Consider the following 27276-nt stretch of genomic DNA (forward strand, 5'->3'; position numbering starts at 1 on the left):
TATGGCAAAGAAATTTTTTTTATTTAAATTGTATCAGCAGATGTCATTGGCTCTTCACTGCGTCTAGTCTGAAATGTCTCCAGTGATGTGAACGTTTCATGCTTAGGGGTGAGTCTATACCGGCAACCTGCAGAGGTCTACGACATGGACTCATTAATCCGATCGGCCCCAGAGAAAAAGCTCAGCGGGGTCCATCCAGGGCCTGGGTTCAGTTCTCTAAGAAGGGGGCAGGCGGTCTCGCCACCAGGGTCATGTAACGTTGACCTCCATAATGTGGTCGTCAGTGGAGGGCAGCACTAGGACCTGCCGCGTATGACTGTGGTTGAACACCTGTCCGGGGCAGAAGGGCTCCAGACGCGGCATTGCCAAGCCCTTCTGCTGCTGGTCGCCGCTGCCCACAGAGTGCACGCTGCCCCGGCTGCGGATGCTCGCCGTGTCCCCCTGGTCGTCCAGCGTCTTGTCCAGCAGGGACAGGCTGTCGTTCTCCACACAGCTGTCTGAGGATGGCAAGAAAGAAACTAAGATGATAAACCATTTGCTATAATGAAAATATAATTCTGTTGTTTTTCATTTTTAGTTTTACATCCTGGCTCTTTCTAGATTTGGCCATTAACGAAGCGGAGTAACTGGCTTATCCAGGTAACTTCGGGAGTAACTTCGTTACGTCGGGTGTAACTTCCCAGTTAACCCGTACTAAGGTGGATAGGTGTTACCCGAGGTCTGTTGCCACGGCAATTTACGCTGCATCTCTAAACCGCTCCGCGCAGGTTTTGTTTTTGATTATCACGAGGTTACCCTGCACGTGGACTACACACCACATCTGTACTCAGTGTTAACAATGAGAAGTAGGATATTATAACACACCACTTAATAAAATATGTTTAGATTTCTTCCTGATTTGTTCCACTGCGGTTGAAATGACAACAGCATAACGTTCACACAGCGAACCCTGCAGCCTCAGGGGAGTTTAGAGAGGAATCTTAATTAATTAATGGGATAGTTTCTTAGATGTAGCCCATCTGTAGTCTATAATTGAATTATCAATTAAGTGTTTTCACATATTTAGATAGATTATTTTACGTGTCCAAATAATAGGGAGCCAGGGTCGGGGTTAATAACCGAGAAAAAAAAAAATCCTAGATAAAAGTGTGAAATTTACAAGAAGAAAAATTGGAAATTCCCTGAAATTAATGTCATAAAAAAAATCACTCTGGTGTTTTCTTCTGAATACGCCGAATCCAAGGCAAAGTCTCTAAGGTGCATGATAGTGATTGTGAGCTAAACTCAGGAGTATTTCCTCAAGGCTAAATCCAATTGCAAAGTTTAATATAACTTTCCAATGCATGCGTAATACATGGCGTGTGTGTGATGTTGCAGCCTTGCAAAGTGAAGTTTCTCTCATAAATGTGTGACTATAATATCAGAGAATATTCAAGTTTTTTACTTGTAGATTCATCTTGGAAATTAAATTCTGTCTCGGATTATTACCCCTCTCCGCTTGCTCCTTTTTTCCTATTACAATGGACCTTATGTGCAGTTGTACCTTTACATCTTAATCATATTACACATAAAAGAAGAGCCCATAAAATACATAGAGATTTCAACTACAATAACAACACTGTGAAGATAATTAGGCTACAAATTTGCGCAATGCGATGCCAAAAAGCCTCCCTGGCTTTGTCGGCCGCCACGATATTAGATTTAGCTGTTAACGTGCGTCTTTACATTCATAATTTCCTGATACTACCAATGTGCATTCCTCTGGAGAAATACGGAGCATGCACCGTTGCGAAAAAAACTCTGCCTGCACGGCCGAACACGCCCCTTTTATGCGAACGCGCACCAACTCCAATTAAGTTAATACCGGGTAACACGGACTCAACTAACCAACATCTTATCGACCTTCGTAGTACCGTTGAACTCCAGTGTAGGCGGTCAGAGTTTGTCAACCCTGAGTTTGCCTGATAACCCCGAGTTAACTCTGAGTAGGTTGAACTCCCTTCGTAGTACAAGCTGCAGGTCTCACCAGGGTCTGGTTGAATGGCCACAGCTGCGGTGTGAGGCAGGTACTTCAGCACTTTGATCTTGGGGAAGGGCAGGTGTCCCGCAAAGAGAGGCATCACCTCGATCTGCACCTTGTGGGTGGCGTCGGCCGTCATAGGCATCACGACCAGCCCTGAGCTCTTCCCGCACACCGCCCAGTTGCTGCTGCTGTCAGCCACTGTGGACGCACACAGACTGACACATGAGCTGAGGTCACAGAGAACTGATTCTGTCCAAGAGTTTGACACAATTCTACACAACAATAGCCTATCAATATTGTTTTTCATTTAACTGCTAAATATTTAGTCTATTAAATGTCAGATACAATGAAACACTGAAATAAGAACTAAGGGCTTATCAAAAGAAATCAAACACGTGGGCGAAGCTAAACTTACAAATGTTGGGCTTCTTCATTGGAAAATTTGTTTAAACAGGTTTTTAGGCTTTTTTGTCTCAAAATGGTAAAGTATGTGGTTCACACAATAATCATTACATCTGTATCACAAATTACAAGAGCTTAAAGTGATGTTTTGCAGATAAAATCTTTTTATTCACAAAACACTAACATTTTCCTGGATAAAAGACCAATTAATATTTTGTTTTTCAGTGCCACTATAATCTCCATTCCCTCCGCTTTTAATTATTTTATTAATATATTAATTAATCTCAGATTTTGTTTATCTGTCTTTTTCGAAAACTCAGATGATAAGTCGTTCTCCAGACATACCTTCATACATGAGTTTGGTGGTTTTGAGGCCATCGGTGTCGGTCTTGCTGTCCTCTCCCATCTCTCCCTCTGCAGGCTCAGTCAGCCGTGTTATACACACCTCCAGCCCACAGAGGAGACCAGAGCGGCAGTGCTGCTCGCCAGCAGGAGGTGAGATCTCAGCTCTCACGCTGTACAATGTCTGACAACATCAAACAGTGGTGGGAAACTCTTAAAGTTGTATGAGTGCTTAGATAATCTACAACTCACAATTATAAGTATATGCATGTTTTCATACATTATCTTTATCATACCATTTGTAACATTAACCAGTTTCTCCTGCACAACATAACATGAACAGCTGTGCCTTGCTAAAGAGATGTTTTATTTGCCTGTCTAGATGTATCAAAAAGATCTATATGATTAAGCTGCTGACAACACAATTGCAGCTTCATTTATCAAACTCAAAGGAACAAAATAAATGTTGAAGTGGACTTACAGTGACTCTCTCGAGCTGGAACTGGTAGTGGAAGGGTTTGAAGGTAGAGATGTCTTGCTTGAGAGGAGAGAAGTTGGCAGAGAAAACACACTGGAGACAGGAGGGCAGGTCGTCCTTCCACCGCACCTCCCACAAGCAGAACAAGCTGTGCTTACTGCACAAAAGCTATACATGCACACAAAAGACATACCATTCATAAATATAATAATGGCTTAAACACATAGACATATATTGTGAGCCAGTGTCCTCACTCGTGTATCATGTTGAATATGCTGTTTATATGACAAACGTGGCTCCGTCCACATTAATGTTTTCAGACTGTTTAAAAAAAATAAAAAATACCCAAACTTTAACCGAAGCAATTGATCTACTGTAAAACCCCTTCCTCCTGTTTCTTACAAAATGTAGATATAGAACTGCCATCACATTGTAAAGAGTATGGCTGATTAGATACTTTTACTCTGCTTGGTATTTGTCAATTCTGGAGGCATCCTGATGAGTTGGCCACTTTAAGATCCCACTGGATAGCCGAGCTCTTCACCCTCTCCCTCTGCTAAGAAAACTCACTTTGGTTGCTTGTAAACACATTCCTTATTTCTGTAACTACCCAGAGTTGCAACATACAGTAGATCAACTGGTAAATCAAGAGCCTGATCTTCAGGCTCAGCTTCCTTTCGGTGGAAGGCTGAAACTAAGGGAAATAAGATGCTATTTCATATGTATGCTAATAATAATATATATATATAATATCATATAATATTTCCCCATATTAACCATAAATATTATTAAATGTATGATTTTTACAAACACTAAACCATTTTTTTTCAAATACTGGAAGCAATCGAGTGAGTTTCTGTATTTACTTATTTCAGCTCACCTGTTGTGTTTTAGTGTTGAGGGACTGCAGCTCCAGTGATGCATGCTGCTTCTCTGTCAACTTCACTTCAGCCAGCGTGAAGTTCACATCTGACACATTTTGCACACACACCTGGATGTACTTCCTGTAGGGTCAAGTCAAACGTTGCAGGTCAGACATGTATGAGGGAGTTAGGGGGTGTTGGGGAGTGCAATGGTTAATAATGCTATGTTAATATTAAATAATGTAACTAAACTAACTTTTATTTTGAGGACTGTATGTGGAAATGTGCACATTTCCTAAAGGCTCCCACGGATGAAAAAGTTGGTTCAACAAAACAAAATGGCAACATCTTGTGAACACGGTTAGGTAAGACTTTCAGTGGCGTCATTTTTGAGTTTCACTTTCATATTTTCCTAACTATGATGAGATCACAAAATTTAACTTTAAATGTAAATGAGATATTTTTAGGAATTTCTATGAGAACGGAGGCTCACCTGCTACCAGCAGAAAGCAGTGAGTGTTTGGTTTTGAAGGGGATGTAGAAGGTGAGGGCAAGCAGCGTGGAGTAGATCGACCATGGACAGTCGATGGACATCTGTGGACATACACCAGTGAGAGTTCACTATCGAATGTCTTTAAGTATCATGTGACAAAACATACCGGTTACAATACCCGAAAGCCCTTCTTCAAATGTCTTGTTTTGTCCCACCAACAGTTCCAAACCCAAAAATATTCTATTTACTCTAATGTAAAATCCTTATAATCGAGAACCTTGAAATATCACATTTTTTGTATTTTTGCTTGAACAATTACTTAAACAATGAACTGATTATTAAAATAATTAGCAATTCATTTTCTGTCTGACTAATCAACTAATGTTGCGGCTTTAAAAAATGTACAATTTACATTTTCAACTACAAATCCTAGTTGAGCAGCGCCAACAGAAATGGGACATGCCGCCATCAGTATTTCCTCCACATAAGCTGCAACTCATCTCACTCTTTGAAAAGTGTATGTTTGTTAGAAGGCCTCACCCTCTGGTCGACGGCGGTCATGGGCGTGTCTGGGTGACTGTAGCTGCGCGGTCGGTGGCGAACCTCCCCGTTGGTCAGCCTCTCATTGGCGGGCCGGTCGGACCCAGACGGGATGACACACAGAACCTCCAGCTGGAACTCCAGAGTGTGGTATGGAGGGGTGGGGGGCAAGCTGATGCTGGTCACTTTCTCAGACGACTGGATGGACAGGACGCTTTCACCCACCAACTCTGAACACAGGACGGGGACAGAAAAGTAGGCGTGAGAACATGAAAGCTTTGTAAGTCACTGTGTAAGTATGCATGCGGTGCTCCGACTTTTTCAGTCCTGATACCGATACCAATACCAGGGCTTTCAGTATCGGCCAATGGCGAGTGCCGTCCCCATACTGGTGTAAAATTAATAAGCTACATGTGTTATATTTTGCGGTGCTACTTGACACAACATTGGCTTTTCAGATATGGCAAACTGCTGATGCATCGCGTAGTACACGTTATTGAGTTGAATCCAGCTTTTTGAGTCAGTATCGGGCCGATATCTAATATCGGATGCATGCAACCCTATTAATAGGCACGCAAATACCTGGTTGTGGTCAGGTTTTTATAAACATATACATAAGAAGCATGGCTTGATTAAGAGAAAAACAGCTGGGAAAGGTAGATTTATGGTGAAGAAATTTTTATTGCCATGTCAGTGTACAACCAGATTTCGAACATGGTTTTTACACATGGTCACGTGCAGAACCAAGCCTTCAGATAGGGAAAGAACGATAGCGGAGAGATGACTTGTCAGGAAAGCCCAAAACACTATACTAAAAAAAACTAGCAAGATAAATTTAATTTAGGTGTCAAAGATAATCCCTTAAAATATTTGAATCCTCTTTACTTAAATGCAATTGGTTAAATTTAAGCCTTTAAAATGTGTACCGACCTGCTGCAGGGTTAGTGATGCGGGCGGTGCAGCTGGCGGAGGGCAGGATGGGCATGGTGTCTGTGTTGCTGAGCTGCAAGGCATCTCCTTTCTTCACAGCGTAGTGACCCGTCAACAGAGTGAACTTCACCATCTGAGGCAGCCCAGCCAACAGTGGCTCTGAAAAGACAAACACAGCCACATTGAGCGCAACCACACCACCAGGCTGTACTGTTTATATATAATTATAAATGTCTGATGCAAGCTCAGGTGAAACTTGATTTCATAAATATTCACTGTGCTCAGTAATATGCAGAAGCACAATTTATCACTGTCATTAAAACCAGACATTTTTTCAAATCTAAATCTATTGCTAAAAATAAACAGACTGTAATTTTGTGTATTAATCAGTAGGTAAAATACCTCCTGAACTACCCCAATACTAAATTTCATGCATGATGAAGAAAGTTGGAACTGTAGTCACAAATCAGAGAAGCATCAAATATCACATTATTTTACCCTCACAGCTTTTGCAAGTGATATCACAAACAATTAAATGGCAGCTGATCGAGATTCAGCCCTGCATAATTATGTAAAATACAAAACGCAAGCCACTGAGGCTTTCACAGAAAAGAAAGAGCTGGTACATGAGCTTAACTAACTTATTCTGGTAAACCGAAGAAGCTTCGGGGCTTGTGTGTCATGTTTTGGTTTATTTAATAAAGAAATCTACGAGCGCAGCTTCTAATGTAAGCATTGCAAGTGATTTATAATAACACATTTTTAGAATGTCTAATTGTCAGGAGAAATCAATGTGGTTGAGTAAAAATGTGTCATTTTAGTGTTTCATGAAATTAACTTCACAATGTACAAGCTGGAAAATTGCAACCAATACCACAACCTCAGATTTATTCAAAAATCTGACCTGAGAGAGGCTCCACAGTGAGTTGGGGCTCCTGAGAATACACTTCATACTGGACCGATGGGTAGATATGAGGCAGCACAAACTGCACCTGACCCACCGTGGCGTACAGCTGACGCAACGTGTAAGTACCTGGTTGTCCACTCTACAGAGAAAAAAAAAAAGATGGAAAGCAAGAAAATAAGAGGTGAGTTTTATGAACTGAGCAAAGGGTTGAGAGAGAGGGAGAGTGACAAACATGTAATAAAAAACTATCAACATATACATTTCCGACCACCGTCAGGTGAAACACCAATGAACTACTTTACCATTTCAAAAGGGCAAATTTTAGTTTTTTTCATTTAAGGCAGAAGCAAAGTGTCTCTCACTGGTGCTGTGAACATGATGCTGTTGTTCCCAGGCTCCAACGTTACATCCTGCACCTTTAGCATCTGTGCTCCTTCCTTCATGGCAACAGCAGGAGGGCTGACACAGTTGGGCGTGTCCGGCGGCGAGTTGCTGTCATGACAACGCATGACCAGATGAGTGTTTTTACACACCACGCCTGTGGAGTTGAGAGAATTGTCCGAAGGACTCCTGTCCTGAATCTCGTCTAGCTCTAAAGAGGGACCAGCAGCTGAAGAGGAAGTGGGACCTGCTACCGAGTTACCCTGGTTAAACTCTATAGTCCCTGGGTTTGTTTGTCTCTGAGCTCCCTTAGACCTTCCATTAGTCCCTCCACGCTCAAGATCAAAGTGAATGCTAGCAGCTAGTTGCTGTATGCGTACTGACACGGGCATAAAACACTGCAGAGTAAGCTCCACCTGCAGGACGGCTCCAGAGTGCACAGAGGCTGTGGCTGGACGGAACTGTAGCCGTGTGAGTTGGGAAAAAACACCCATGCTGAGAGTCACCTTGTGAGCTGTGGAGAAAGAAAATTACATTTGGTGTTACTGAAATAGTTTTTTTTTGCAGTTTATGACTACAAGAACAAGACTAGAGCTGGACCATGTATGGTCAATGTGCTCCTAAGTGAAGACTGTCCGCACCAGTTAGTTGACAGAGCAACGACCAATGGGGAAACTCCAACATTCGACTGGCCAACAGTTTAACATCCCTCCCTCACTAAAGCCCAACCAACTGAATAAGTTGGCTATGTAGCTTTATATGTCATGTTCCACTATTGAATGAAAGCAACAAGTTGTACTCAGGTTTTTTAAAAGCATTGTCTCAGATATTGTCAGCTGAAGTAGAAATAGAAATGGAAGCAGAAGGAACACACAATAAACTTAATGACCCTTAGAAAGCACTGAACATCACAGAATGATGATACAGAACACAGTATATAAAGACGGTTTTCTTTTCCTTTAAGTATTGTGTTGTAAAGGTAAACTCGTACCAGTAATGAATGATCACTTACACTGATCTCCAGTGTTGCCGGCAAAGGTCAGGATTTCTTGACAAAAGTGCTTCCTCTCCTCTGTGGTTAGATTCACATCACCAGCCAACAAGGCACTGGTTTGCAGGTAGCTGCAGTGGGTTGTAAAGGAAACCAAACACTACACCGTATCACCAATGTATCACCAATGGGCCAGCCTACTTAAATCCTGACAGAAAAGATGGCACATTATTCAAAATGCCTACATGTCCTCGCAGGGACAACATTTAACCTACATTAGTTTTGACATATGTGCGTTTTGCTGAAATATTCCCTGGTTGGATACAAGGAATGTAACATTAAACACGGTTAGTAATAAACATAGAATGTGTCATAATTGGCAAGAAATAAATTAGCTTTTATTTGTCTGCACCATCTTTGATCTGGTTCATTTTGATCTCAGCTACACACCCGTAAAGTTTTGTGACTGCATCTTGCACGGTTGTGACACTATCACGCTGACAAAATCTGCCCACAGACATACAAGCACCTGGCAAAGTACTCACTACCGCTTCTATGGTAGTGCCAGCTACAGTAGGTAGGTCTCCGGGATCACATTTTGCCATGACGACACACACAAACTCACCATGTGAAAACAACACCAGTCACGCTGCATGTGGGAGGGTTATTTCCTCTTACAATTTTATCTTGGCACTACTGGCTGGTGATTTGAAGGATACTCTTCAGTTCTGCCCAGCAGCTTCTGACACTCAGCAATCTGTTTCCTGGTGTGAGTGACAGGGAGGCTCCATCCCTCCGAAACATATGACTTCAGAGCTTCCTGTAAGAAGGTTTCTGCCCGCTCAGGGTCCCCCTTCCTCCTAATAATACACACGCAAACACACAAACATATTGCCCCGTTTTTCATATCTATAGAAGCAGAGATCATTTATTTTGTCTGTATCATCCATTTACAGTATCTCACAAAAGTGAGTACACCCCTCACATTTTTGTAAATATTTGATTATATCTTTTCATGTGACAACACTGAAGAAATGACACTTTGCTATGATGTTAAATAGTGAGTGAGTACACCCCTTAGGCTCTACACAAACACAGCTTTTTTCAAAACTGTGACTTTTTCTATGCGGTTTGGCCGTTCGTCCATCAGGTCACTAAAACCGGACATTTTGGAAAACTACTGCCAGGATGAGGATTTTCAGAAACGCCGGTTGCAGTGTTGTCGATTTTTTTGCGTTTTTATATAGACAGAGATTTTTTTTAAATGAAGGAGGAAAAACTCCGGTTATAAAAATACCCGTGTATGTGTGGACTAGACCTAAATGAAAAATGTCCAAATTGGGTCTAAGTAGCCATTTTCCCTCCCTGATGTCATGACTCATTAGTGTTACAAGGTCTCAGGTGTGAATGGGGAGCAGGTGTGTTAAATGTGGTGTTATCGCTCTCACACTCCCTCATACTGGTCACTGGAAGTTCAACATGGCACCTCATGGCAAGTGGGGAGCTACAGTTCATTGAGGGAACCATGAATGCCAACTTGTACTGTGACATCCTGAAGCAGAGCATGATCCCCTCCCTTCGGAGACTGGGCCGCAGGGAAGTATTCCAACATGATAACGACCCCAAACACACCTACAAGACGACCGCTGCCTTGCTAAAGAACTTGAGGGTAAAGGTGATGGACTGACCAAGCATGTCTCCAGACCTAAACCCTATAGAGCATCCTCAAAACGTAAGGTGGAGGAGCACAAGGTCTCTAACATCCACCAGCTCCATGATGTCATCATGGAGGAGTGGAAGAGGACTACAGTGGCAACCTGTGAAGCTCTGGTGAACTCCAAGCCCAAGAGGGTTAAGGCAGTGCTGGAAAATAATGCTGGCCACACAAAATATTGACACTTTGGGCCCAATTTGGACATTTTCACTTAGGGGTATACTCACTTTTGTTGCCAGTGGTTTAGACATTAATTGCTGTGCGGTGTGTTATTTTGAAAGGACAGCAGATTTACACTGTTATACAAGCTGAACACTCACTATTTTACATTGTAGCAAAGTGTCATTTATTCCGTGTTGTCACATGAAAAGATGTGACGGGTGTATTCACTTTTGTGAGATACTGTATTTCTGACACTGCCCTGTCATTAACAATACACAAATCCTATACTTTACTCTTTATTAACTAACGTAAAGGTAAATGCAATTTCAAACATATTTAAAAGCTCATCTCTACTCATATTATAGAATAATGAACTATTCATTGGCATCAGGTGATCTGTATGAGTGACATTTTGCATCATCAAACATTGACCAATAGCAGAGCTGCACCTCACTTCTGATTAGAGTCTGATTACTCTTTAAAGCCACTTCAATCTACAGCAAGTCTACATAGCAAAAAGAAACCTGTCACTGCATGATTAGTCAGAGCTCTAACAAACGTGTCCGAAATGTTACTTTCAACTGCACTTTTATGGCTTCACATTCATTTCAAAACCCTGTCACACCCATCGTACCACATTAGTGTTTTCATTTATTCTGCCCGATTATACTTCTCCGCAGGAGTGTGTGGGTGTTTACAAGCAGTGGCTGACTGACAGTTCTGGAGAAGAGGCCTAATCAGCCAGAATAACTCTGTAGATGTGCAGGGCCTTTTAGACAATTTTGAATCCCCTGTGTACCCCAGTGGAACTAGCAGGCTTCCTTACATGTAGAACTCAGCCAGGCTTTTCCCCACCAGTCTGGCAGACCTCAGCCGGCCGATAGCCCTGTACATCTCCATAGCAGCATGAGAGAGTTCCTGATGCAAGAAGTGGCCGACAAGGTGAAGGAAGAGGGTCAGAGGGAAGAGAAGAAGAGAGGGGAAAGATAATCAAATGAGCGGCTTGCACTGAGGTTTCCAGGAGATTACATCAGAAATATTTAAAATTTGGGACAGGAATTTAGAGAATGTGTTTTAACTTCCTGCTTTGCAAACAACTGGAATACAACATCAAGCTGTGGAAAAAAATTGACTTACAAGATAGTGCCTTTCAAAAGCTTCCACTGATGACAAGGCTTCTTTCAGCTTTTTGTAAGGGCTCTGCAAACTGTTGACTGTGGAGGAGGGAAAATTAAAACAAAGCACAGACAGTTATTTATTGTCTTTCAAATAAGAGTCCCATTAATCACTTAGACACAAAAACATGGTAACAAAATATTTTAAAATACAGCCAATTTCCAATCCAAAAAACAATGTATGTTGACTATAACGTATATGTTTGATAAAAATGTGGAATTGGTGCTGTACAGTTTTGCACTGCTGATGTTTTCAGCCAATGATCAGTCTGAAAACTCACCAGTCTCAGGCCTCTCATCCCCCAGTCCGGCCAGCAGGTCCACAGTCCTGTTCAAGTCCTCAGATGTGGGTTCCTTCTCTGACACCAGGCCACAGAGTTCACCCAGGGACTTCAGCTGGAGAAGGCAGATAGGAAAAAAAAAAAAAAAAGAGATTTTTATTTGAGAAAACTATTTGGAAAAACTGCTCGCTATTTAACTTCATGACCATATAAATTCATTAATCGTTTTCTAGTGCTCTAACTTGAACAAACTGAAATGGACAAAGAAGTGATTTGCACAGTCGAAAAATGCATACAAATTATACGTTAACAGCTTGAGGGTGACAGAAAATGAGTGAAGACAATCAAAAATGTTTAAATTTGTAGTGAGAGCTCCTTTCTATCAATGCCTGTTTCAAATCAAACTGGTATTGTGACACAATGTGGAAGTTACACAAGTGATCAAAGCCAAAGCTACGTGATTTAGTTCTTTTTGTTACCTTGTCAGTCGCGTAAGCCCACAGCCCGACAGTATGGGAACAGTTTGCGGCTAACTGGGCCTGATCACAACAGCCCTCAATCCTGTGCAGCACCTCCAAGCAGCTCAGAAACACCCAGCAGTCAAGAGCTCCCTCCAACACTGACACCTGATAAGAACACAATGACGACAGTTTCAGTTCAGTTTTCAATGTAGGTTTGTCGGCATCTGTCACAGTATGGATAATGATGACTTCAAATTATTTGATAACTCCTCGTCCAATCAGGTCCAAACATTTTCAAAGAGATGAACTTATGTAACTTGTTCAAGCCAGAGTTTGAAGAGCTTACATTTTAGTATTTTGCCTGTATAAAGTACACAAAAAATGGCACTGTAGGAGTCGGTTTACCTCCAGCAGGCGTAGCTCCTGGACACAGTTGTGCAGCAGCTCCAGGGCTCTCTGGGTGACCTCCCAGGGCCTCAGGAGGAAGATGAGTAAGGTGCACTGGCGGGAGAACAGGTAGCTCCTCAGATCTAACAGGCTGGCCTCCCCACGCTGGATTCCATCCCTCTTCTCCATGTCAATGGGTCGCCGAAGAAGCAAGCCGCTCCAGCTACGCACTGGGGCGCAGAATGAGCCGAGCCAGTTAGCTGTATCTGTGGACAGAAACATACTAGTTAGATAAAAGCTGACTTGAAGGTCAGAAAATGCTCATAGAACTGCCATATTGAAAACAATACTTACAGTACTTAGGAGTAAGTTCCTTACCTCCAGCTCCGAAGTTTAGGACATATTGGGTAAAAAGAGCATCTAGTTCATCATACTGGACCAAAGCATCTTCAAACTGCTGCAGCATCTCAAAAACAAAGGCCAGCTCCTCCTGCACAATCACACAGAGTCACATGTGAGACAGTTAAGTATAATCTGTAGTAAAAGTGATCTCTACTACATCTCTTTACTTGCAGACAATCCAAAGTCCACATGGATGTTCTTTTTCTAGGTACCTGGACCATGAAGTATTCACAGAAGCTCCAGCCTGGCTGTGTGCGTTTCTCTCGGAGCGTACGCATGTCGTCTTCGAAGCGTCCCAGGTTCTTAGTGAAGGACATGAGGAGGAGGGTTCGCAGCTTGAGCAGCAAGGAATTCCACGATTCCTGAGACCGAGACGAGTCCTTCAGGGGATCAGACAGCACCACACACCTGTGTCAAAGAGAGATCACCTTTTTATACTCAACATAGCTTCTTATATTCAGCTGATTTAGTTCACCTAAATCAGCTTATTTACAGGGAAGTAGTGTCCTCACCTGTCATTCTGCTTGTTGCAAAAGTCACTGCGGATCTTGTCCACGATGGATGATCGAGGCAGGATGTTGGTCTTGTTCTTTTTCTTAGTATCGCTGGTCTCCACAACGATGATGACCCAGTCTGCTGATCCATGAGCCCGCAAGCTGTTCTGCCAGCGCATCATGTCCTCTTTCACAGAGCTCTTATACATTTCTGTATCCTACAATAAAGTAAAATTTATTCATTATTCAGGCAAACTAATTATTCTTTAGAGCGAAAGGCTGGCAAAATCATCCTCTCACTCGGGTTGCCTCACGTTAATCCATGAAAATTATACAAATTGAAGAAATACCGCATGTAAAGCACGTGGGAGAGTAAAAACATCAGATATATTTAGAGTCATATAAAAATTCTGACTGAATTATGAAGGAAAAGGAAAATATGCTTCTTCTTTAAGTGACTTGCATGTTTTACTGAATGAGGATGATGAAGAAGATGGAGGAGAGAAACTGCAAAAATAATGCTGGCCAGCAGGTTCACATATTATGATGACTAAACTTCTTCTAAACATAGGCTCATTAATGTGACAGGGATTTACTGAAGTAAATGAACGCTAGTTGAGGGTACTATTTGAAACTGGCTAGAACTGAGTAGAGGTGGGATGTGATATGATGAGTCAGTTGTTATGTAACAAGTGTCGACTGGCAGGGAGAGGAAAGGAAGTCCTGGGGTGGGGCACAAAATTTTGAAAGTGAACTAGTTACAGTTTGGCAAATAGTTTTTGGATCTTGGTGATTGGTTTAATGACTGTACTAATGAATTGCACACACATTCAAATAAATGTGATATTATTACTTTACTTAGCCCTCAACACCTTTGGGGTGTTTTCTTTGAAGCATTTTTTGTGTCACTGAAGGTTTGGATTGATTTTTTGATCATTTTATAGTTTGCTGAAGACTGTACACACCCATGAAAAACAGACACAGTTGTTTTCAGTTTTACTGACTGATCAGCTCTGTCTGACTGTCCTCTGTCAGACAGAGCTGATCTTGGGACTAGCAAGTTCCCAGTCAGCTGATTGTGGATGCTTACTTCCATGGCTGGTGCAGCTTGCATTTACAAGTAAAACAGGTCAGTGCAGAAGCTGCATGTGAACAGGGTTTTAAAATAATTGCCTGTAATTTACATTATTAACATACAAATACAGTTACTGTGTTACTAGTTGGTGACCCGTGGTTTTATAGCATCTTCAGGTCACAGCTCACTGTTGTGAACTTTGTATACTGCGCAGCCCACCGCTCCTCACCAACTGCGATATTGTCATGCATTGAATATGGTATCTGCCGCTCCTTGTAGAAAGAAAAAAGGAGGGGAAGCTGCAGCCTTTATATGGTACCACTTCCAGTCTGCTACTGTTAAGACTGTGTGGGCATGTACAGACTGTGTTTGACTGGCATCTTCCTGAATCTCCATTAAGCTTTATTACACCTCTTCCAGCAGAACAACCTGCACATTTTTACATCCCAGAGTTTACCTCTTTATTTACACCCTCTCCCTTTGAGAAGAAGTACCCCCTACTGCTGCGACTGTGACATCAAGGTGTGTAAAACTGGGTAGTGAAGTGCTACCAGACAAAACAACACAACCTTTGATGTTTTGGATTTTAAAATGTTTTTGTGTGCAAATTAAGCAGATTATTTCTGTTTTTCAAACCTCGCAAAACAAAACATCTGACAAAACAAATTAAACTGTTGGTATTCCTTCCCTTTCAGATAGTTTATCATGGAAGTGGTGATTCCCTCTGACACAGCTTCAACTAAAACTGAACGGTGTAAATTTCACAAACTTTATCGCAAGTATTGAATTGTGATACTGCACAGGTGCCAATGTTACTGTGTCCATACTGCACACACACGCACACACACACACACACACACAGGTTCACCACTCCCACACTAGAGGCATAGGCCTTAAGAAATGTCATGAGTCACAAGATGATGACAGCACTTCCTTAAACACAACAGCTGCTCAGTCAGCAGCAGCAGGTTCCTGCCTCCCTTCTTGTTTTTCTCCCATCTGCTATCCTAAGCAGTCTTGCTAAGTAAATGTCAAGTTCAGTTTAGGCTGGTGATTCCAGGCTCCTAAAAGAGTATCAAGTAAAATGGTTTCTCTTCTACTGCCATCCACACAAAGCTGATCTTTTTCACTCCACAAAACTGAGCTCATCAAGATGTTCTACAACTTATATATATATATATATATATATATATATATATATCATAATATGAGTTTGCATAACTTGCAAAGCTGAACTGCCTTGGACCTATTTTTGCCAAGATAGGACGCACATATACACTTGTCTATTCTTAGAAGGAAGATAAGCAGACATTGCCTATCCACCACTGCAGACACTGCTCTTGTGACTTCCTGGGTAGAAAAAGTCAGATAGAAACATCATTAAAAAGCAGACTTTGTGTTGCCACCGCTATCTGTGGTTAATCAATTTGTTAGTGAAACCAGTGTGTTCTCATTGATGTGTCTTTATATTCATGGTGTCAGGCAGCTTCACGAGAATGACCATAAAACAATAATTTAATCCACAGTCTCACTGCAGCAGCATATTAGTCATGAGTCGTTAAGTGTTTCGACTACAAATCAAATCATTATTTGTGCAACTATCTCACATCAATCTGCACTGTGTGTTAGGCTATCCTGAAACCCAAAACAAGTGTTCACAGAGATTCATTATATTATATTATTTTGTTATGGATCTAGTAACCAACTTAGCTGGATAGGCTAGGGTTGTCAGCACAATAGCACTCAAGTTTTTGCATCTGATCTGCTAGCAGGATAGAGTTGAATTGAATAGGATTTAATACAACCGTCCTTAATTGTCCCACTGGAGCAAGAAGTTTGCCTCTGGGAGAGCTGTGAGCTGCAAAAAATTAAAACATCCCTTTTATCGCAACAGTCTGATAATGCACAGTGCAATAATTAATGTTTCCCAGTATTGTTGATGAAATTACAGAGTGGCTGCATGTGTGTGCATGCGGAGACGTACTGCGCAGCAAATATTTTAATGTTAAGGGTTCATTTAGCTCTTTGAAATCTGAGATTACAGAGTTGAACTTGTTGAAGTAAACTGAAATTCATTAAATTTTTTACATTGTAGGAGGAAGCGCATTTCTGTCTCAGCCACATCTGTCCAACAGTGACCACATATTCTGCTTTTTGAGATGTTTATTTTACTGCAGGCACTGGTAAACTACAATTTAGTACCTTTCTAAGTAAAAAAAAGTAAAAGTAAATACACTTTAGGTAATAAAATTATGTCCAATAGAACATGTTTTTTGTTTGGTCTCCATGTGATGATGATTTCTACAATTCTAGAAATTCAGAAATATTTTTAATTTAAGTAATTTCAAGTTCACTACCTGTCCAAAGAAAAAAAGAAGAAAATCGTATTTACGATGGAATCAAGGTGCAGGTACATCTACAAAAGTACAATAAGAATAAACAATAATTTGAAAACACAGAATATTAAAGAAATAATATTACAAAATTGAAGTTTCATTGGTGTGATGTAAAAAATATAATAAATATCACATCTTTCATTGTTGTCCTACAACTGCAGTTCCTGTACACAGCAGACGTCTTCAGGCCTGGAGTCTGACATTTATCCGAAATGTTTGTGATTGTAAAACACAGTGGAATCTACAGTGTCCAAGTGACGCTGTGTCAATGTAAATGCTACAGGGTCAAATAATTGTGGAGTTGTCAATGAGGCTGACAGCCTCAGGGTAATAACTCTTATTAACACTTGAACCATTTATAGTGAGGAGCTGCTGCACTATTGCTCTCCACAATCCTCAAAAATCCAGCTCTTTATTCTTATCTTTATTAAGATTCAGCACAAGCAGGAGCCAGTAGGGATTAGTGCAGCCTGCAAAGCACTGCAACTCAAAGTATCAAATGTGCCTGTGAAGAATGACATGCTGTCAATCCCAGCCTGATCTAAAGTCATCAAATCTCATTTTTGGACCCAAACCAACAACGTGGTTCCTTATAAAACTTAAATAAACCCTCAGAAATATATAGTTTACAAAAAAGGTTCTGTGATTTTCTAAAACAGCTTCTCACTGTAGTTTTAATCAAACAAATAGGAGGAAATAGAGCATTTGTTGGGGACTATTTTCAGCAGCGGTTGAATCCACATATTGTGCTCTAGTGAGTATTTGGGGCAGCAAGACGGCGTATGTGGGACTGAATCAAAATAAACTACAGTTTATTCTCTAGTATGTTATTTCTTATTTCACCATTTTCTATTTAATTTTCTACATTATTTCAGTGTTACGCTCTCTCTCTCTCACACACACTCCCCTTCACCTCTGGTCTGTTCCTGCAAACACGGTGGCTTGCTCAGCTTCTTTCTGTTTCTCTCACCCTGCATGTGTCTGCTTTGTTGACTGTCTTCGTCAGCAGTCTAATAGTTTACATTTTTCACAGCAGCAGTGTGGAGGAGGCTTGTTAATGACGTAGCCCATCATAACGATCGAAACCAACATGATACTGAATGACATCAGCACCAATAGGTGTGGTCATTGTTGCTTTACCTGGTCTGTGCTTGTAATATATCCACCGTGTCCGCATCTTCTAACATAATACCAGGTAACGTCTCTCTCTCTGTGTTAGTCTGCAATTGCTAAAATGTGTTGCCAAATATACTTTGGCTGCTAATGCACCTGGGCTGCCTGCCCAAGGTAAGTCTATAGGTGGGAAACACTGCACCCAGTGCAACAGTGTGGGTCATTAGTGTGTTTTTGGACAACAACGAAGCTCTATGGCACAGAGGAATAATAGGTATCAGGCTGTAATATACACACAATACTTGTTAGGAGATACATTCACTGTTGCCTTGAGTCTATGCATGGAAACAATATATATAGAAGATCACCAAACTTTTACTTTAACGTGTCTTTGTCACGATAACAAACGCTTCACTGCTGTTAGAATAATGCGATGTCTTCTGGAAGCTGATATTTCTTTCTCTTTCCCAAAGACTCAGCTGCAGTCTAACATCCTGCTGGACTGTAGTAAAATTCAACAAAGAAAAGATGAGAACTCCCAACAGTCCAGCTTGGCTTAAACTGGAAGTGCACCTGAACTGGTCAGCAATCCTGCACCACAATCCAAATAAATGAACTATTCTGCTTTACCAAGACCAGACCAGATAAGAGAGCTGTCAGATCAAAACTGAGGCGCAAAAGTTTCTTCAAAGCCGTTAAAAAAAAAAAAAAAAAAAAACGACATCTATATATTTTAATCATGCCTTAAAGTGAAGATTCAGGCATCAATAATACTCACCAGAAACACTTGAAGCACAAGACAGATTTATCCCAATGTCTAAGTTTCCTGCGGTGGGTTAAATCTCTATGTCTGATACCTCCTGCCTGCCTGACTCTCTGGAGCTCTGATCATCTCCAAAGGGAAGCAGAGACTCCTGCAACCCCAGATATGATGCTCGGTCTTGGGTATGTTTGTGCGTGAGAGTGGGAGTGTGTCTCTGTCTGCTTGCTACCGTGGAGCTTCGGCATTGGCTGTCTGTACTGAATACCTGCTTGCCGGCGAATGCATCGGAACGGACACGCACGCACACAGCAGAGAGCAAGAGAGTGGCTGAGCAGTCGAGGGGCGGGGGGGTGAGACGCAGAACACTAGATTAAATCCACTGATGCCCGAGAGGAAACAGAGTCACTGCAGCAAAACAAAAGAATGATTTCTAGAAATTAAAAAGGCAATAAAATGATAAAGATATTACAGTAATTATCTGTAGGTGCTGCTGAATTATTCTCCCTGCAGAGGCTGGCAGGTTGTACAAAAACCGGGAACTGTCTGAATCATGCTACAGAGCTGAAATGATAATCAACTGCAGTATTTAATGATTTCTGATTAACCGATTAATTGTTTGGTCTAAAAAAGGAGTTTCTTGGAGCCCAATGTGACAGGGCTGTTGTATTAGACTGCATTAGTTTTAGCTAATCAGGTGTAACTAATAAACTGTTAAGTGAGCTGTCTCTTGCTGGTTTCTCCAATGTTGCATAACCAGCTTTAAGTAAACAGACATTTCTGAACATGGTTTGTTACTATTTAGATTTAAAGAAAACAAATGAAGATGGGCAAATATTCACACAGTATCTGTTAAGTATTTGTAGCACATTTACTTTGCTTAAAGAGTCACAAAGTGTTTTCCCCATTCTGTACGGACCCAATCACAATGTTTGTTTACAATAGCATCAAGGAAGAACATACTTTTTAATGGCAACATACTTAATGTTTTTCTTTATGCTTTGATATCTCACATTGACTAACAGAAAATGAAAGTAAACCTGAAACTAGTCAGACGAGAAGTGAATTGTCACTTTTGGATACATTTGGTTAATCAAAGATGCTAGCAAAGCAACAGTGCATAAAATTAGCACAACAGTAATGTCAGATAGGTTGGACCACTGTGTTTACTACATATATTTGTAAATGTTACAGTTACAGCTGAAAAAATTGCCAATTTTACATATCTCCGGAATTCAAATCAAATGCCAGTTGTCTACCCAGAAGTGAGAAGTTGTTAGCGCGACAAGTTTATGTTCTTGTGGGGGAATATACTTCTCAGGCTTAATTCGGGTGAGATACCAGTCAAATACAGGTCACGCTCAGGTTCACTAACTACCCCAAAACTAACTGCTCTTTGGCCCAGTCCCTCTCCCTGACAGCTCGGGTGACAGGGAGACACTATAGGCTCAAGGCTAACACAAAACTGTTTTCTTACATTCTCATATGTTGACAGACTCACTGTCTCAACTTAAAATGCAATGCCTAAGACCTCCAGATTTCAACGTGACTTACATAATGCATTTTAGTCTGACATCCAGCAGACTGGCTTTTCATATTTAGGCCGGTTAAAGAAAACCTTGTGGGGAAAGGGCATAGACACTATGGGATTGCAGAGCGATAAATATTATGGACCTAGAGGGGTACTTCAGATTTGGTGTTGGCTATGCATTGTGTTCACACTCTGTTTGCTGATGCTATAATCTCCTGGGCCAAGATTCAATAAAACAATGCTATGTAAGACTGAGTTTTCTGAAACCTTCTTCTGAAATAACAGAAAATGACCTGATCCAAGAATTTCTCTACAGTTCTAACCACCAGTTTAAATTATTTTTACTTTCTTGGAGGTTTATTTCAGCTTGGTGGACGGATCAAAATACCAATGACCCTCGTCCGCCATTGCTATGGAGAGGAAAGTGTGAATCAGAACTCTTGGATTAACTAAGTAAAAAATGACTTTTAATAAAATAGAAAAAAAGTAGACTTGAAGAGAACTGCATAAACACTGCAACAATTCTTATTATTTAAATTAATGTAAGTGTGTGTTTGTATGTGTGCGTTTTCAGCTACTCACACAGCAGTCAGTCCAGTAAATGTGGAGGAAGGGGAAGGTGAGAAGAGCCTTGTTGCCCTCCTTGGGAAGGAGCTCCTCTTTAAACTGGACAAAATTAGCTTCAAGGTGGATCATTTTTGGTGCACGGCCGTACGTCCTGCACAGAAAAGAAAGCAGAGAGTTTTAAGGGATCAATTATATGGTATTTATGATGAATATTATTTTCATTGCCCCATCACTGAAAATACGGCTATATTGCTATATTATAGCCAACCTACTTTTTAAATTTATTTAAACTCCATTCCACAAGTTCTAAAATACATATATCCACCAACCCCTGAATCAGTCACTGGATGAGCAGCTTTCTCAGAAGCTTAATTTAAGAGTTTAAAAGGAAATTTAAGTTGGTCTAATTTTTTATTAATACTGTCCTTCAAATCCCTCACCTAACGAGAGAACAAGGCATTTCTTTGAGACAGACTCTCACTTGAGAAATAATTTGGAGTATTTTTTATTCATCTGTCCTTATATTTCTTGTTTGATGAGCGTATTATGATTTCTTTGAACAAACTCTCACTTGTAATTTGAAAAGTGAAATAAGCCCCAGAATGTAAAATATCCATTTTTTCTACACCATTACATCCTTCCCTTTAACTTTCAGTGCAAGAACCACAGGAAATCTATTAAAATAACAAAAATGCAAGGTGTGATGAACATAATTTTGGACCACGTGTGCCAAAAGCGTACCCCCTTAATGGGAGTAGACAAATGTTCAAGAGCAGCAAATCCCTTACTACATCATCCAAAAAGAGCATAGACCTCTCTGACAAAATTTGAAATGTTTTTCTATCATGCATTCACCAGGCCAGTACTCACCTCCTCCACTCCATTGGCTCCCTGGGAAGTTGTTGGGCCAATGAGGTATAAAGAGACGTAAACAAGCTCTGGTCTCCCGCACCTGTGATGAAAGGGGCAGGACAAAGAGCATTTAAAAATAAGGTCAGAAATTAAGCGTTCAATAGGCTCACAGAGAAATTGAGATCCTTCCCATTCTCATGTCCTCGTAAAAATAACTCTGGGGAAAAGATCATTCTCTGATTTTGTGCCTCAAATCTTTCCAATTTGACTACTCAAGGGTTCAGTGTAAAAGGACATGGATGATAATGAGTTACACCTTACAAAGTGCAAAGTCAAAGAACTGAAAATAAAAACAATCTGACTGACTAAAAGAAATAAGATCAATTAAGAACAAAATGGAGAGATCTATACATCTAATACTCTGTATTGGAACAGTTTTGTTGCGGCACTGCACTCTAAAGTGAAATTCTGACTAAGAGATTAAAAGGTGCTGACGTTCAGCTTTAAGACCGAGGGAGGGCGAGACCGAGTCAAGACCAAGACCGGTTCCCCACGGTTCTCGTACTTCTCAAATTGTTCTGAAAGATCCATTCCCATTAAAACACCCACATACAAACACTAAGAGCTGAAATCAACGTAAGCATCTTTATTCAACACTCACACTTATCCATGCTTACCATTGCAGGTAGGATTGACAGTCGTTAACGAGAACACCACATTTTTATTTAGGGTTATTGGTTGCATATGAAGCAATACGTTTTAGATCCAATCAAAGTTAGGATGTTAACAACTAAATCAGATAATGCAAAAGGAATTTCTTGATATTCCCAAAGGAACACCACTTCAGCAACAGCTATAAAAGGCTCAACTGCCAGAAAACAGAAAAAGTCAGGGAAACATCAAACAACAGTTTTGTTGTGGCACTGCACTCAAGCATATTCTATTTTAAAGTGAAATTCTAACTATGAGACTAAGGTGCTGACGTTCAGTTTTTTCTTTTCTTTTACATTGTAGTACCTTGGCTGGTGACTTTGGCAGTCAGTTTTCTCTCCCATATACTCCCGATCATAAATCAACAAAAAACACAGTTAAAATAGACAAAAAAGAACCATTTATCTACTTAATCATAGAAGAAGCACAGACATCAAGCACTGATTACCAAATCAACAAAATCTAAACACGTCAGCAAAATCTGGCAGGCACAAAGCTCTGATTCTGAAATGCTCCCTGTGGGATATGCAGCCTGCAGATAACCGAACAAAAGCGGGTCACAAAGAGCCATTGCTGGTAAGTAGACTAGAAGGTAGAAGCACAAAAATGACAAAATAACAACAAGCCAACAATGTGCTCAGCTCCTGAAATGCGACACTTCCAGTGAAAGTTAATGCTGTGCAGAGGACGGGATAAAACCATGGCGCTGCAGTAGCCAGATTCAGTGGACTTTCCGGGTAAAATGTTATTTGTATTTTGCTTCAAGGAGATGATGCACTTTAAGGACCAGTCTTATTTTGGTGCAAAGATTTGTACATTAGCACAAATGCAGCACATTGTGGATGTGAAAACAGTTGCCTGTTTATTTAAATTTGAAAGTGCAATAAAAATATGTTGATTGGTGATTATCATTTTGGCCATGATTGTACAGCCCTATTCCTAAGCTGTGCAGATCCACTTTTGAGGTCAGCCCATCTTCCAAATTATCACCAGTACTGTGGACCAGGCCCGTCACCTTGCCACCTATGACTGGTAGAATCACCAGTCCAGCTCAGCAATAAACTGACTCAAATTTCACAGCTGGTGGCCCATTTCAGAAATGCTTAAATTGTTTTGCATGGTAGCTGTGTGTGTTTTGATAAACAAGAACTTGTAAGACTGAGGTATTTGTTCAAGTTACACTAGAAGTGGGTCACATCCAATGAACCGCATAAAAAACCCTTTTCATAAATAACCCCCAAGACTACTACTAGCCCCACGCTGTTCAGCCAGTGTTAATGTAAACACTCTCAGACACCCTTCAAGATGAACATCAGCACTGAAACCTCATAGTGAGCTCTATCTGAATCCAGTGTGCTGGAGTTGGGCCAAAATATTTCCCTGTGCTGACAGTTTGACTGCACTGTAAATCAATTAGCCTGGCTCCTCACTGTTTAACACCTGGACATATACAAATCATTACTGGATGTGGAGCTTTGCTATGTGGCATATGACATAACTACTGCTCCATATGCCCAAGTTTATCTATATAGCACATTTCATACGCACAACAGGCATCCCCTCAATGTACTTAATGTGCTTCAAAATAAAAATAAAAAATACATATAAGATAAGAAGGTAATACATATATAAAACATATACAAGATAAAAAAAAGATAAAAAGCTATAATTATTATTATTAAAAGAAAACATTAAAAATAACTCAAATAAAAACGGAACACACTTAACTAAAAGCTTGCGAAAAAGATAGCCTAGTTTAAATGTTTTTATGGTTTTAGAAGAAGACACTGTTGTAGTAGACCTTAGTTCATGTGGTAAAGAATTTCAGAGAGTAGGACCATAACAGCTGAAGGCACCACAAGCTGATTCAGAATTTATTCTAAGTACAGTGAGGAGACCTTTACTTGATGATCTAAGGCAGTGGTTCCCAAACTTTTTTAGCTCAAGACCCAAAAGAGAAAACTGGTGTCTCACTGGGACCCACATTTACACAAATTAATCATGAATTGCTGTATCACCTACATTTATACAGATAAAAGACACAAACCAAGAATTTAAAATGTATATGAAATGTATTTATTTCTATATAAAAACAGCAATGGTCTGTTCTACTTTCTGTGTCTCAACTCTCATTTTCTTTTCCCCACCCATCATCCCTCAGCATCAACACCAACGTGTCTTTTTTTAATGATGCTGACATGAATTTAATGAGAGGTATGTGGCTGGTTAAAGTTTTCAACCAGCTGATCTATACTCTGGGCTCTGTTTTTTCAAGTCCCATTCTGAGGTCGTGCTGAGCATTTAGTCTGTTTATGTGTTCTGTTTGTTTTTCAGGTTTGTTTTTCAGGTTGTACTTTAGTTTGGACATCATAGGATCCACAGTGACTACGGACATAAATATTCTGTATGAATGTGAACAGCAAATCAGGTTAGAGAGAAGGGAGAGCAAAAACCTGCCATTTGGCAACCCAGTAAAAACTGGTCTGCGACCCATTTTGGGTCCCGACCCAAAGTTTGGGAAACATTGATCTAAGTGATCTGCCCCGTGTGCATTTAATGACCATGTCAAAAATGTAGACTACAGTAACAAAATCTGAACTGGTCACTCTTACAATTCATGGCAAACGGCAAACACTCTAATGTGGTCGTCTTTTCTATTTGGCATGAACCAGTGTGATTTAGTGGTACTGATCTGAAATCGGAAGATGTTTAAAATTCAGTGTGCATTAACACTAGTTGATGTCATTAATCTTTCCAAGGTTTTAAGGCTCCAGTCTAAACTAGACTTCGAATGCTCACGAAGGCTATCAAAAACTGCTATCAAATACAACCTTGCAAAGCAAACACCAGTATTGGGTCTCTCGTGTGATTATCAGTTTTACAGTAAGAATTTGCATTGATAATTACACTGGACTCTCAGAAATAAGCCACAGTTTGAAAATCCAGACAGGTGTTTGTTTTAACAGACCTTACTTTATGTCCATAATCTTAACAAAGACACTCCTGACTCATTGTATTCCCTCCACAATAAAGCAAATAAGACTTTGAACCATTCCTTGAGCGAACAAAGTTGACAACTGGAAAACATAACTGTTTACTTGTCCTGTTGCCATCTTTGCGGGTCATAAATGTACCAAATAAATCACTAATGTTTGCTTTACAATGTGTGAAGTTGCTTATTTCTGAATGTAACCATCAGTGCAAAAGTCACAAATGTAACAAGGGTTATTTCAGAGGTATACACGTGAGTTTGGACACCTGGCATCCCCTCAAGAAATCCAGGTGCACCCTGGATCTCTCTTGGGGCAAGCTTTTGAATCTACCAACAAATCGCACTGTTTAACTATTGATTTCCCTTTCATATTCCGATTTCCCTGTACTGGGGCAACTTTGGACCACTGTGTCCTAAAAATGGGGCAACCTGCGGTGTGAGGTGAAGCTGACACCCAGTACCACAGTCGGCTCTGAAAATAACCCCTCCAAGAAAGCTTCTTCAACGTTAGGACTCCAACAGATTTATGAATGGCAAACTGACCCCGATGCCCAAACATCATGTGGAGACTGCTGCCTGAGCTGCTAACAGAGGAAACGGTGGATGTCCAGCAAGGATATCACCCAAAACTGCAGCAACTAGCCGTGACGTTTTATCGTTAGCTAGGCCTGTTAATCAAGGTAGCTCCTAGTAGCTGAGATATGCTGTTTTCAGGAAGAACAATGAGGACAGACAGCGGTTTCATATATAAGTATGGAAATAGTATAGCATTGACAAGTTGAAATTAAGCCACAAATCGCCACGCACACAGCGTCTACAAGCTGGTTAATATAGGTACCAGCTAGCCTAGCTAAAACAAGCTAATGAATATAGCTAGCTGGCTAACTGTCAAGACCAGAAAAAATAAGACTGAACGTCTCATTTTAATAAACACTCACATGTCACAATCGGCTTGTTTTCCATAGTGTAGATGATCGGCTTTTCCTCTTGACACTCCATATGTGTTAGCGGTAGTACTCCATGAAAATGACATACAAACGGAGCTTTATTAGTAGTAAATGCTTATGTATGCAGTTGTGTTGAATCGATGGGGCCTGTGTCCCCTCTGCACTTCCGGGAAGTGCGTAAACTGTGCGTCATTAAAGGGCCAACCCGTGTGTTTTACACACACATAACAGGTGTTTTCATAAAGAGTTTTACTCGGAGGTGAAAAGAAGTGAGCTTGTAAGTGTTTGTTACTTACACTAATGGAAGACGTATTCAGATCATTTACTTAACTAAAAGTATGAATAACACATTATAAAAGCCCAGCTATCAAACATTTACAAGTAGCCTACAGAGGTATGCCTTTTATCAGTAAAATCTCAACTAGGCTTCAATCAAAAGTAAAAGTAGGCTACTTATCATACAGAACGGCTCCTGACAGTGTTTTATTATTAGATATTATAATATTGTATTATTACCAATGACTGTATGTTCCTTTTTTGGTGGGGCTATATTTGTTTCCATTTGACAATACAGACTACAGATTGTGCCTTTAAGAAGTTAAACAAGATTTATTTTAATGTTTAATGTGATGTAAAATAACCGGTTGAAATGTATTTTTATGCTAGATCATTAAGACAGAAGTCTCAGCAAATGATCCTGCAGCGAATATGGTTAACTGAGGTATTTTCATTGGAATCAAATTATTAATAGACTGGTCAAAAATACTTTCAGCTTCCAATTGATCCCCACCAAACAAGCAACTATTCATTTTTTAGTTTTACCCCTTGGACATAATGCACAGCAATGATTTCACCTGCAATATGTATAGTCACATAGGCTGCAGTAACAATACTGAACTTACTGAA

General features: G+C 40.5%; 1 protein-coding gene across 1 annotated transcript; it reads right to left on the minus strand.

Moving 5' to 3' along the window:
* On the minus strand, nucleotides 1-26536 carry trappc10 (trafficking protein particle complex subunit 10). The gene is made up of 23 exons (XM_046053780.1): nucleotides 26362-26536; nucleotides 21739-21820; nucleotides 20884-21019; nucleotides 13445-13644; nucleotides 13145-13340; nucleotides 12909-13020; nucleotides 12549-12796; nucleotides 12162-12308; nucleotides 11683-11797; nucleotides 11364-11440; nucleotides 11053-11144; nucleotides 9070-9210; nucleotides 8372-8481; nucleotides 7341-7873; nucleotides 6976-7117; nucleotides 6072-6230; nucleotides 5142-5371; nucleotides 4602-4702; nucleotides 4126-4249; nucleotides 3249-3413; nucleotides 2771-2951; nucleotides 2027-2221; nucleotides 1-497 (listed from the first exon to the last, which is right to left on the minus strand). The coding sequence occupies exons 1-23, from the start codon at nucleotides 26420-26422 to the stop codon at nucleotides 250-252; spliced, it is 3795 nt and encodes a 1264-aa protein (XP_045909736.1). The 5' UTR covers nucleotides 26423-26536; the 3' UTR covers nucleotides 1-249.
* Nucleotides 26537-27276: the final 740 nt, after the last annotated feature.

This window comes from Micropterus dolomieu, linkage group LG07 (assembly GCF_021292245.1).
Source record: "Micropterus dolomieu isolate WLL.071019.BEF.003 ecotype Adirondacks linkage group LG07, ASM2129224v1, whole genome shotgun sequence".
Classification (NCBI taxonomy): domain Eukaryota; kingdom Metazoa; phylum Chordata; class Actinopteri; order Centrarchiformes; family Centrarchidae; genus Micropterus; species Micropterus dolomieu.